This window comes from Larimichthys crocea, chromosome XXIII (genome assembly GCF_000972845.2).
Source record: "Larimichthys crocea isolate SSNF chromosome XXIII, L_crocea_2.0, whole genome shotgun sequence".
NCBI classification, from domain to species: Eukaryota; Metazoa; Chordata; class Actinopteri; family Sciaenidae; genus Larimichthys; species Larimichthys crocea.
Genome location: NC_040033.1, coordinates 8,216,051 through 8,229,132, shown reverse-complemented (window position 1 = coordinate 8,229,132; position 13,082 = coordinate 8,216,051). Strand labels below are relative to the sequence as shown.

The window sequence follows — 13,082 nt, the reverse complement described above, 5'->3', positions numbered from 1 at the left end:
AACTTTGTTTACTGTAGAGGACCGAGGAGTTTTTATAGTGGAGCAGTCGAATGCTTCAGTCTCAAATATTGTGTTTCTCACTTGATAAAAACCAAACCGAAGACAAAAAGCCACAAAAAAAGCAAGAAATGAAGATGGCAGCAGTACAGGCCTGGCAGAAAAGCCTGTGGGTCGTGGACTTCAACCAGTAAGCACTGTGTTTTTATCATGTACAGCATATAGCTGTGAAGTGGGACGAGCTACGGCTTTGATGCATGTGAAATTAATTAGTTTAGTTAGCTCTGACTCCCATGGTGCAATTCAGCAGGAAACATCTAATCCCACGTTATGTGGGCAGCTCACAGCAGGCAGAGACTAAAGATTACAGATCATTACACTAATGATGCAATCAGCATCGCTTTTGGGTTTTTTTAAATTTTAGATGGTTTCAGCCCTTTTGTTCCCAACTGCAACCAAACATGTTGAATCTGCTGCAGCTCCTCACTGGCAAAGATAGCACTTTGAGACAGACCACTCCAAGTCTTTGCCTCCTACCCTTGTATAATAAATGCTCCGAAAGAGATTTAACACAACAAACCTCCCTAAACTCATTAGATTCTTGCAGTAAACCTTCAGTAACTTGGTTCCTTTTTAGTGGTTCATCCTGAATAATTTTGACCTTTGAAGAAACAGCCAACAGACGTGCTTAATGTCAGTGTAAAGGCTTATTGATGGGTCATTTGTACAGAAATCCACAAAATCACCTGCAGATGTAAAATTCCTCTGACAATATATTAATGCTAATGGATTCTTGTATGACTCACCTTACTCTCGAGTGTTTTGTGTCCAACAGTCAGTTGGACGTAAGGACTGGGTTCACTGCTACTCTTCTTTGCAGACTATTAGAGAATCAAAGAGAGGGGTGTTAGCGGCTTCTCCTCACCGTGACAAACATAAACATCAGTAACGGACAACATAATTACACCCAAACACCAGCAGCTTGAGTCTCTGTATCAGGCACACAATGGTGAAAGAGTCTGCAGTTCAAAAAGGGAAGGAACATTACCATTCGCTGTGACAAGCAGGGCTGCAGGCAGAGAGGCTACCAAGGAGACTGCCGAGCTTTTGTCTCCGCTGTTTTCTAATTTTAGCATGCTGGGTTTGACAGCTAAGTATTATTCAGGGTTCCTTACAGAATAATAATGCCCTACATATCTGCAAGCCAAGGGGGAAGTCTTAACTTTCTCCTGAGGAGGGGTTCTCATCAGCATTATACTTAAGCTCCACATTGTACATGTGGGCCGATTTGATATGCTACAGCTTGAACTGAAGGGAGTACATGTGGGCCGATTTGATATGCTACAGCTTGAACTGAAGGGACTCAGCACAATAAATGTTAAAATACGTAGTGTTTCACATCATTAAAAATATATATTTGACCTTCATTTTACTCTATACTGTTATTTTACAACTGCTAGTTCTGTGTGTGTGATTCTTTACTGTGTTTTGAGCCTCTTAATGTGAGAAATTACTCAATGATTTGAGTCATTTAACTGTAATTAATTTTAGTATTTGCTGCTTAGGATATGTTTTACTGGTAGTGCTGTGTGCCAAACTGATGGGGAACAGGAAGGGACCCAGGATTGAACCCTGTGGGACGCCACATGCCTGGTGAGGGTTTGATGACGCCTGAAAACTCTCTGCTCTAATGGGCAAACATCTTTACAAAGCAGGAGTCTAAAGATTGTAGGTGTTTTGCTTTTTGAGACAAAACTCTAAACCTGACCTGACTTGTTGAACTCTCTGGGATGCCACATGTGTGGTGAGGGTTGGTTGATGCCAAATCATGTTGGTCACATTTTCAGACTTTTATCAGGCTGGTGAAGCTTAGCTGACAGATTTTGAGGTATACAGCACATCATGTTTATAAGAGATGATCTAGAACCTGGTCTTTTATTAACCTTAAAGAGCACACGTTACCCTGCTGCTGAGTGAGCTCCACTTCCTGTAGCCGCCTGCATTAAATTCAAAATGACGCCCCCAGCTCTTCAGAGAATACCTCCTCTCTTAGCACTACCAACTAGAAAATGCTAAATCTATGTGAGTATGCCCTGTACCTTGATTGTTGCTTTAGATAAAAGCATCAACTTAATGACCAAATGTAAATGTAAGAGCTGTATCAAAGCTCACACTGGCGTGCCCCTCAAAGTTAGAGAGATGTTCAGAAAATGCTCCAGTGTTCACTAAATCTCTATTCTGATGCCAAGTGATATCGAAAGACTCACAAGGGACAAGCGAAAGAAAAACAACTTCTTAAAGACTCAAAGAAAAAAATAAAATAAAGATCAGCTCAAGGAAATGCAACAAAAAAGATGCACACACTCAGTTTGTCACAATGGCTCCTGGCCGCCAGCCCAGCCAGGTAGTGGCACAGCTATTAGGATAACAAAGAGTGAACTATGGGCCGTAAGTATTTGTACTGCAGCTGGCCTGTAACTCTAAATGAAGCTGACACACAATGAGTTTCATTGTGGACACACACAGACACAAAGTTTCTGAGGGAGTGCCACATCATGGGAGGTTTAAAACGTCCTGGAAATAAAGACAAGGAACAACTTATGCTACCTGGAACAATGCAGCTGTTCTAGGAAAGTTTGTGTAACCTGAAACTCTGCTTAGATATGAACAGCTATGTTGTAAAACAGTGTGACACTGCTGATGATGAAGTTGTTTGGTAGTCGACATAATATAGAAACCTTTACTTCTACGTCTACATGCCTCTTTCCACACTTCCACATTTAGAGTCTCTTGTTTCAGGACATTCGGTTACTCAGCAGTGTGGGAAATGCAGAAATCCTGGCATCAGTCACCCTGATCCTGATCATCTTCTTGAGTAGCTCACACAGGCTAGGCTGCTCAGCAGGTTTGGCTCTTAAAAAAACCCTTCGACCCCATTCAAAATATTTGAGTGCAATATCAGCATGCAAGATCACACGAGTTAGGAAAGGCGAAGGATCTTTTGTGATCACAAACAATAGGAAAGCAGCACAGAAACAGACAAATGCAATCATCCAATCGTCATGCAAATCAAGTCACTTCACTTTGGCGGATAATCATCGCAATCACATGAGGCTGGATGGTGCATTTTGGAAGGGCACAGATGAAGACGCAGGGTGGTGTGGTGTCTGTTTAACATGCATTTTTCTCACGTTACCTTCAGGGCCTTAAAGACTGAGACGTGCTTCAACCCGTCATAGGTGAAATCTGACAGGTTGCTCTTTAAGCCACAAGGAGATTTGAAGGGAGAGAATCACACCCACAGTTAGAACTGGAGTGACCGTGTACGGTTAAGAGGCATGAGAAAAACCCAGAAAAATACGTTGGAACACGTACTGACACATGGATGACATGGGTAATAAATAGAAAGCAGCATGAGGGGCTGATATTGTTGACACTGCAGGGAGCTAACAAAGAAATCGCAGGCCAGAATAATGAGATTAATTCCTTCTGGGAGAACTTTGAGAGACTTAACAGGCTACGGGCTTTCTCTATCTGTAAAGATACACTTTAATTGGCTCACTAATACAGTTTTGTGTTGTTTGTACTGTAGCCTTGAACTAAGCACCTGATTTAACAGACCTCTGACTAACAAGCAGGCATAGCTGAGCCTGTGTTTTTGAAGTGTCGGCCTCATGTTAATGGTTTTTGGGCACTCGGGGTCATTTTCATTAGACATTCTAATAAAACCGTGCAGCTAACGCATGCTTCGAGACAGGACTCTGTCTGTTACTGTTCAACCCACACCATCGCAATGCTAACACTATCAGGATGCAAAACAAAGCACTGAGGGACTCACACATATTGTTCTATACTCTGAGGTATCGCTCTCACAAAAGACTAGACCAGACGCTCTCCTCTCACTTAAGTTTCCACAGCCTAAGCTTCCTGTGAAGACGCTCTTGGGTGAAGAGGAAAGAGAGAAAAAAGGGGGTGTCATTTATTTTATTTTTTTAACTCAAGGCGAAACTTGAACTCAAACTGAAGGAGTCCAGCTCCTTTTTTACGGGGTTAGCTTTACCACATTTGGTATCATGAAAGCTGTCAGATCGCGTCAGATAAACTTAAATAATCAACAAAAGTTTCGGAGGTTCAAGTTCTCGTCTGACAGCAGCTATAAAAATCTTGATATAACACAAAATCCTTGAGCTGTGATGACTCTCCTAAAACTTATTGATCTGTTTGGAGCTGTAGGAAACATCCACAATAACCAGTTGTTGTTTTTATGGCTAGTTTTAAAGTAACTAATGTGATTAAGATAATAATAAACCTGCCTTGGTTGTTAGGTTCACCTGGAGGTCACTCAAGTATCACAAAGCATGAAACTTTATGGGAACAGGAAAGCTGCACACTGACCAATAATCCTTATTCAAACACGAGTGCTACACTGGTATTTCTTACTTAACTGGTTCAGAGTGTTGCTAAATATAGTGTGTATGTTTTGGGTGGAGAACGGGAAGCTTGCATAAGCCTAATGCTATATTTCAGCACAAGCTATAGCATCAGAACGACAGCGCTGCCAGCATCGAAATAAGTTTAAACATTGCAGTTTCTTTCTTACTGGCAGGTTCTTTGCTGAGTCCAGGTAGACCACGAGCAGTGCTGACGATAAGCCGTCATTGGCCAGGCTTCTGTCTGCGCGAACGCTTCGCAGAACCTGATCGGGCAGGAAAAACAGACACAGAGAAGTTTGATTGTATCAAACCGACATTATCAGTGGAAACAGTGACAGATAATATTTGCTCTGTTAAAGCAGGAATGCTTTCAGAGTTTGTTGTACCTGGTCCAACTTCTCAGTAGTGGAGAGCAGAGAGAGCCACTCCAGTTTTAAGTGGAGTTTCCCAGTAGAGGTTTCTTCCAGGTCAAACCACTGCAGTGTTAGAAAAGTAAATTAGTGAGTCACTGTAGGGACAAAAGTGTTTTTATCTTCTAACAACAGGCTAAAAAATATCTGGACTTCATATTTAAACGAACAGTTTGACAATAATATAAAATATAATCAGTATTAACCGATATTTACAACCTGATGAACCACATTAAACACACACACACACACACATATATATATATATATATCAGGTAACAACAGACAAACTAAACAACATTTCTTGTGCATCTTGAGGATACGTAGTTTCATATCCGTCATAGTTTAAAGGAGGAGATGATGAAACGAGGAGGTTACAATCTCTAACTACACCACTGGATACCATTAAATCCTGCACACTCGTCCTTTTACTAAAAATCTGCCTACCTACACTAAATTAATGCCAGGCAACTAGAAACGTGAGTTCTTTGGACGGACCAAGGCTTGCTGTTTTTCTGGTAGCTTTCATATTGATCATAAAGACGTGAGAGCGGTGACGATGATCCTCTCTTTTCACTCTCAGCAGTGAGCGTGTTTCCTAAAATGTCGAACTATTCCTTTAAGACTCTAAACTAATTTTTATTACATTAATACAATAATAGAGCCATAAAAATAAAAATAAAAATGTTTTACCTCATCAACCTTCTGTTCTTTGTGCAGCTCAGTCATATCGATCATCAGGCTGTGAATAAAGACAAATAATTACTCAGCTCAGGAGGGCGAACAGTAAGAAATCACACCAATTAATCTGAGCGGAGGGGGTTCCAGTTATCGATCGCCTGCTTTGTGTCATCAGCACTCAGCGTTGTGTTACAGCCTTGGAGGAGAGGGGAATCAATTGGCTTTGCCCTTGGGCAGAGAAATGTGGGCTAACACCTCTTTCTTCTCAGTTTTAACTGATGTCTACCAGCACAGATAGTTTCATCACACCACCACCGCCCCTCCATGTTTCGACGCTGTGTTTAGGACACAATATGTAATGCTACACCAGATCCTTAGCTTGTCTATATATAGATGGCCGATTACAACAAAGCCCATCACATTGGTGAGCAGACCTTGTTTCTCGTGGGGGAATGTGTGATAAGATCAGAGCAGAGCAGGAAATAAGAGAGACTTGCCTTCCCAGGAAATCATCTTTATCCGGGTCCTCGTCAAACAACTCGATCTCGAGGTGCTGACCCGAGTGCTCGTACACCAATGCCTGATGAAGAGGAAGGACATATTGATTCCTGTTCAATCAATAGACAAATTACACCAATGCATTTTTCACTGTTAACAAGTGTCACTCAAACTGCTCTGTCCAAGCGGCATGCCATCGCTTGTCACCTCGTAAACTTCGTTCCATTTGGGATGGAGGCACTCTTTGACCGTCTTGCTCTGGAACAGTTGGGTGCCGATCTGCAGGATGCCGTACGGGTCAGATTTGCCTTTGATCAACCCTCCCAGAAATTTATCTTTCCCTTCCAGATCCTGAGCCTCCAAAAAGTGAATCCTCAGGACTCCCTGCAGAGACATGCAGAGCACAGCGTTAAGTGGGGAGGGGGCGGCTCTGAAATAGCAGCCTCTGACACTTCGAGGCCACAGTGGAGTCAGTGGAGTTGATACGATGTGACATTACCTACTGGGTATGCGATGCAAACTGAGAAAACTGTGGCTTGTTACTGCAGTTAGGTAGAAACAAAATATTCTTAATGTGTTATTTGCATTTTATTTCATTTCACATGTGAAAAATATGAACGAAAGTGTTGCACATCATGATGAAATGTGACGGTTACGTCAATCTCTGTACATGTTGTTAAACTGTCCATTCCAGTACAGCTGCAGCTAACAATTAGGGTACATTCAGACAGGATCTGCTGCTACATGCAATTCAATTGAGTGGAGATAGATTGCTTTGGCTGGTGCGTCTGCAAAGAAAATCCAGCGACTTGCTGCGGAGAAGTTTGGGGCAAAAAAAAAAAAGACGTCAAGCTGTGGCCACCAATCAGACGCTCAGACTGGTCAAACCTCTACAGGTCGGCCTGAAATGTCTCCGAGACTGAGACTATCCAGGTGGATTCATGGACTAAACTCTGATACTCTACCTGTTGTGTTCTGACTCACAATTTACGCTGCAAAATAGAGACATGAAGAAGTTTAATTTGGTTTTAGAGAGAGCGAGTGACATAGACAGTGAATGAGAGTGACTGAGCGCCGCCATCGAAGAATACGGTTAATCAGCAAAATAAAAAGTTATTTTCTGATTGTTTCACCGCGGTTACGTTCGGCACAAACACCCTGCGATGATGCGCCGCAGTGCCTGATTGTGTCTGAATGTACCCTTAACCTGTCAATCACTGAGCAACTGATTGTATAGCCTTTGAAATGTCAGAAATAGAGAAAAAACAAGGTGACATTTTCAAATGTCTAAAAGTCATTCAATTTATTCATAATAGCTTCTTTCATCATATAAAAAAGAGAAAATCTGACATTGTTGCTTGATTATTGACTTTAGCAGTATTTAATTATCTTTCCATCCACTAATCAAATGCAGGTGCATTCAATTATTACAGACTAAAACATCTTGAACATCACTGAATAGTGTCTCCTCAACAAGGACACTGCTTGCATTCAAATCCACTGAGGTGTTTATGTTGTTTCCATGGATACAGGTGCCAGCAAAAAAGCCTCGACAATGTTTTGTTGCTGTGAGTTTCCTACGAAAACCCTGACACCTGCTTCCTTTTTTTTATTACAGATCAATTCATCGAGAATGTAGTTTATGTTTATAACCCAGACTGTGAGAAGAGGTGAATTATACCACCTCATGTTGAGTTTATTTCCGGCATTAGTACCTTTGGCATGGGGAATCGTAGTTTGGCCAGCTCCACGTCCCCGACCAGTGGGATGGTGATACGATTGGGTAAAACCAGATAACTGTAGATAATATCTTGAATCAGACTGTCAGAGAAGCCGCTGTGAGGACAGGAGGGAGGAAAAGAAGATAAACAGAATGAAGCAATGAATTATTTAAGTAAGGGTGCCCTTGGGTTATAAATATTCTCCTTTAATCTCAGCTTAGTACAGTACATTTCTGGTTTACATGGGAGGAGACAGTAGGAAAATTGGAGTCCGTTCAAGCATGTTAGTGTTGCTCGCCAAGAAACCTTTGAATGTCTGTGTGATCCACTAATGATTCAACGCATCGTGACAACAATGACAACGCTGGGGCAGAGAATGGCATTACCGCCAGGCTTCTCTTTATTCATTTAGCTGCCATGGCACAGCTGGAAAATTGCAATCATGGCATCGAAAAAATGGAATTAAAAATTCATCATCCGGTTTTTATTGCTTCATCTGTCCCTCAAAATAAAACACTTGTGGTTAGTGCACAGCTGTCCGTTCAATCGCGATGTGGTGGACGTCCTGATCAGAGGTAACCTGCCTGAGATGATTCTGAAATCGTCTCTGGATGATCCAGAAAACACTAAAAAGACTAAATCAAAAAAACGGGCTGCGGGAAACACTTAAGTGCTGTCACGTGAGATACAACAACATGGTCTGCTGACAAGTCGCCTAATAAATGGGACATTTACTAATACACAGGACCTGATGTACTTTTCCCATGTGCCTCGTAATTGTCCACCAGTGTACCAACTTACAGCAGCTAGGTGACAGCCTGTATGTAATTGATGTTATAAATTAAGGGAACTCCTATACGAGGTGTTTTGTTGAACTAGAGTTGCTGCCAAAGCCAGAAAGTTCCTCTACACTGGTACGACCTCCTAACTACACTGAGTTAAAACCACTGACTATATAAAGAATGGACGACGTATCTGTGACGTCACTCACAGGTTTCCGAAGAACTGTTCTGAAGCTTAAAATCTGTATATACTCTGGACATTTTAACATGGGGACTTATGGAGACTGACTCGTTCTGTAGCCAGCCTCAAGTGGACGTTTGAGGAACTGCAGTTTTTGGCACTTCAGCATTGCTTCTCTTCACAACTTACCACTTCGTGTGTAAGTTGTGTCCTGTGATGAAAGAATCTCTTTTTATAATCCAGCATCTTAAGAACTGATTTTGTTATACTGTATAAATAATGTAGTCTAGATTCCTAGATTTAATTCTAGATTTAACATAGATAATATACCAATATCATAGTCAATTGAATTGAATCATCAATTAAACTAGCTGATTAATTGAAAAGAACATGTTTTACTGTAATTTTCTGTCGTCATTAAGTGAAATCTCTAAAAGTTTTGTTTTAAACTAAATTATAGCCAACTAACATTGTCAATTTTCTGGCCGCAGCCAGACAATAGTTTAAAGTTTGTAAAATGTAACTCTTGTTGTCTAACCAACGCTCCTTTTAAATGTATATATGTTGGAGGGAGGCAGAGATCAGCAGTGAACGATTAAAAAACAGACTCAGGATTTTGAAAGCAGACATCGAGGCACTTTGGATTTTATGAACTTAATGGGAAGCACAAATTGGCTAACGTCTGCAAAAATAAAGAATACATAAAGAGTCCGGCTAATTAGAATTGTGCTGTGAACTTTGCCATCCAACCCAAGAAAGGGAAGACAATCAAGTTTATTGAGGTGGGTCGCACAGATACTCACACAGAATCAACTATATTTTTGTCTTGGCCTCGACTACGACAATGCAACTTCCAGACTCTAATCTGACTTTTGAACGCACTTCAGACTTTAGATTTATCTGACTCTGCTGGCATTAACTGATGAAAAAGTAGCCATTTGCAGTAATCCAGAAAAGTGAGGATTGATTTCTTTTTCTGGGTGAGAACCTTTTTAAAATACCTACCTGCTACTCAATGTTAGGTTAAATCATTGTTCTGTGTCTGAAATCTACCAGCCACTTTCACATTTTACCAGCATTTGGCTGGAACTTTCCAATCTGATTGAGCTGTTTTTCAGAATTGTTTTGCTTTTTGACAGGAGAATAGCGACCAAATCGAATCAGGCGAGTGAAGATTCACACGTCTAAATAATAATGAGCTTAAAAAGCCAGAAAATTCATGTTTTTCAACTTATTTATCTGTTACACAGCTGGCTAAACGTGTTTAATGCTTTCTCCCTTTGTACGACAGTCCTGATTATTGGGTTATTGGGTTATTGGGCTCACAATCACTCTTACAACTCACACAAATTTCCTCTCTGCTTTCAGATCTCAAATAGGTCACGGTACACCAAACCCTAACCTACATGACCGAACATAGACTAACCGATGTCAGAATAAAACCAGCTCGGTCAGCAGCTCAGACAGCAGAACGCCTCAGCAAACAGTGAGCTGAATCCAAACTTTTCTAAATGTCAGACCACTCAGGCTCATGTCAGCGACTTACAATTAGCCAGCAGGTATTTGGCATTTCAGAGCAAAGAGCAGTTTACTGTAATTACTTGGAATTAGGTGTTGTTTAAGATAAGTAAGTAGTAAAATGACTGCAGTTAATTACAGTTTATGTCAGTCGTAAAGGTTTCTAACCAGAACTTTTCCTTTGAATACAGAAAACGTCCTTTTGCTTTCCTTTGCTCAAAAACAGCAGAAGCAGCATGGACTCCTGCGCTGACAAAAAAAAAAAACATCTGTGAATTAAATAAACTCAGTTGTGTTTTCTGGAGTCAGGAGAAACACTCGTTTGTTCAATTCAACTTTGTCTTCCAGTGAAACAGCAGGCTGCTGCAGCTCTTCTCCGTGAGCCATTTAGAAACGTTACAATTCTCTCGGGGGGATCAGAGCCGGAGCTTTTCTCCAGTGGAGAGGACGTAAAGGGATTCCCGATGCATTCCTGATGCATCAGCGCTTATTGCTGCATTTTTGTAGCTCCCCTGGCGTAAATACAGGAACCCCCCCCTCGTACCTGCTTGTGTGTGTGTGTGTGTGTGTGGACGGGAACAAAAGTGGGGACCGTTTATTCAGCCATTTCACGACAACAGTGCTGACTGCAGACATGCAAACTTATCAAATACTGAGTGAACACAGTACTCTGTGTTTTACCTGTAAGACAAACTTTGTCATCCTCTTACAGACAGTACTGTCAGTCAATCTGTCTGGCTGTCAGTCACATCAGACATTCGTGGTTCCCAGCTCTCAGCATCTTACCGGATGGATTTGCACAAAACTTTCTGACGTTCATGGTTCCCGGAGGAAGAACTCTAATAACTTTGGTTATAAAATCTTCCCTCTATCACCATCGTGAGGACTTTATTTGATACAAGTAGCTGAAGTGAGTGACAGGAAGGGAAGGTAGGAGGAGAGAAAGAGGACAGGACAGGATGACATGCAGAAAAGAGCCACAGACTGCAATTAAACCCGGGCTGCGGTAAGGACTGAGCCTTCATACGTGAACGGTGTACCAGGTGAGCTACCAGGGCGTCTCAACAACTATTAGATGGATTGCCATGAAACCTTGCACAGACATTCATGGCTCCCAGAGGATGAATTATAATGACTTTGTTGAGCCTCTGACTTTTCCTCTATCGCCACCATGAGGCTTTTATTTGACACAAGTACATGCAGTGAAGGGCCACAGACGGGGCCTTTGTACATGGGGTGCACGCTCTACCAGAGCTGTGGTTTGGAATGAAATATCTCAACAATTATTGGATGGATTGTCGTGTAATTCATGCTCCCCTCGGGATTGTATTGTTAGGTCCACAAGCAAACAACATTTGACCCTAACTATCAAGGACGAAATTCTGATTTCAGATTGGGGAGCGGGGGGTATTTTAAATAAAACTCTAACTCTTTCAGTTCACTGTGTTTTCTAGTAGTTCTTCTTCTATTATTATTAATATTGTTTCAAGTAAGCCTCTAATCGTTTAATAGAAAAATACATCATAAAACAACACCAGGACTAAATGACAATAAGAGTTTCAGTCTGATGGTGAGCTCTCACCTTATAGTTGTGGTACTTTGAAGTAGGGTTGTATGAGGTTCTTCTAGCTACAGTAAAGAAATAGAGCTATGCACTGCTGTGGACAGGGTCAGCAAAAAAATATATTTTGTCACACAACAATCAATATCTGTAAGTGTACGCCATATTAAGAATATTTTCATTGCTTAGCCTTGTTGTCAGACAACCTTTTTAATTTGGTGCTAACTGTAGAAATTCTAACAGCTGTCTGATGGCAAAGCAAGTATTACAAGCAATCACTTGACACTGAGGGGTCACAGACCTCATGGTAAAGACAACTTCCTCAGCAGGAATCAATCAGGTATCAATAGATTCATTGCAATCATGAAATTAATTTAACACTGGCTTCAGCACTAACTTAAAAACTGGGCTAATGGCCTTCGGTGACGTTAAATCCAGATGACCCACCATCATTTTCAGAGGGTTCAAAGTAGGCCAAATAAACAACAGAACTGAGAATAATTCCAATATTTAGATCATGGTGATCAATAAGGCAGAGTCTAAAACTTTGGTGAGTTGCTGAATTTTCATCTAGCGCCACCATCAGGTCAACAGTTTATGACTAAATACCAGCAAAGTTAAACTTGTGTTCAGTGTGAACTACCTAACCCTCTACGGTATGACTTTTTATTTTAGGGTGGAAAAAAATATTTCACTCCATTTTTTTAAAGCTTTTAGGTCTCTGCTAATATATCAATAATAAAATTTGACCACTGCAACCCCCCTAAACAGATTTGGGTTTGTTGCCTCAGGGCAACACTGTGCGACAGGGCTACTAAAACACCAAGGTTTTCACTACTACATGGAATGAGAATAAGCAAGCAGGAGATACATTAGAACAAGTTTCATTAGCAGCCAGACCATCTCCTTGAAAAAAGCAGGAAGCACATTTGACATTTGAACAGTTGAATTGATCATATGCCTTTCTTCACCCACAAATGCATACACATACAAATGTACATGTACACAAAAGCCACACACAAAAGCATACACATGCACTGAGACTCACGTGTATATAGTACACAGATACACAAAGATGCACATGTGTATACACAGATACACACACAGGAATGCACACACAGACACACATGTATATATACATACAGATGCACACACGTACACCACACTCGTGCAGAAAACACACGTACTGTATACACACACACACACACACACACACATACTGTATACACGCACACACATATGAGCACACACACAGACACACACAAACTCATTATATATGTTACTTTACTGAGTGGCCTCT

The 13,082-nt window shown here is 41.1% G+C and overlaps 1 protein-coding gene across 3 annotated transcripts in view; it reads right to left on the bottom strand.

Moving 5' to 3' along the window:
• Positions 1 to 13,082, bottom strand: part of esyt2b (extended synaptotagmin-like protein 2b) — a 37,278-nt gene that overhangs the window by 5,891 nt on the left and 18,305 nt on the right. Inside the window, exons 8-15 of one of the 3 annotated variants that reach the window (XM_019271672.2) lie at positions 7,735 to 7,855; positions 6,227 to 6,403; positions 6,019 to 6,101; positions 5,534 to 5,582; positions 4,817 to 4,906; positions 4,598 to 4,693; positions 3,836 to 3,937; positions 804 to 878 (exon numbers count right to left, since the gene is read on the bottom strand). In XM_019271672.2, coding sequence (XP_019127217.1) covers positions 804 to 878; positions 3,836 to 3,937; positions 4,598 to 4,693; positions 4,817 to 4,906; positions 5,534 to 5,582; positions 6,019 to 6,101; positions 6,227 to 6,403; positions 7,735 to 7,855 — 793 coding nt within the window. Of the gene's footprint in view, positions 1 to 803; positions 879 to 3,193; positions 3,257 to 3,835; positions 3,938 to 4,597; positions 4,694 to 4,816; positions 4,907 to 5,533; positions 5,583 to 6,018; positions 6,102 to 6,226; positions 6,404 to 7,734; positions 7,856 to 13,082 lie in introns of all 3 variants that reach the window. The other 2 variants (XM_010744135.3, XM_019271673.2) reach the window with 2 other exon arrangements.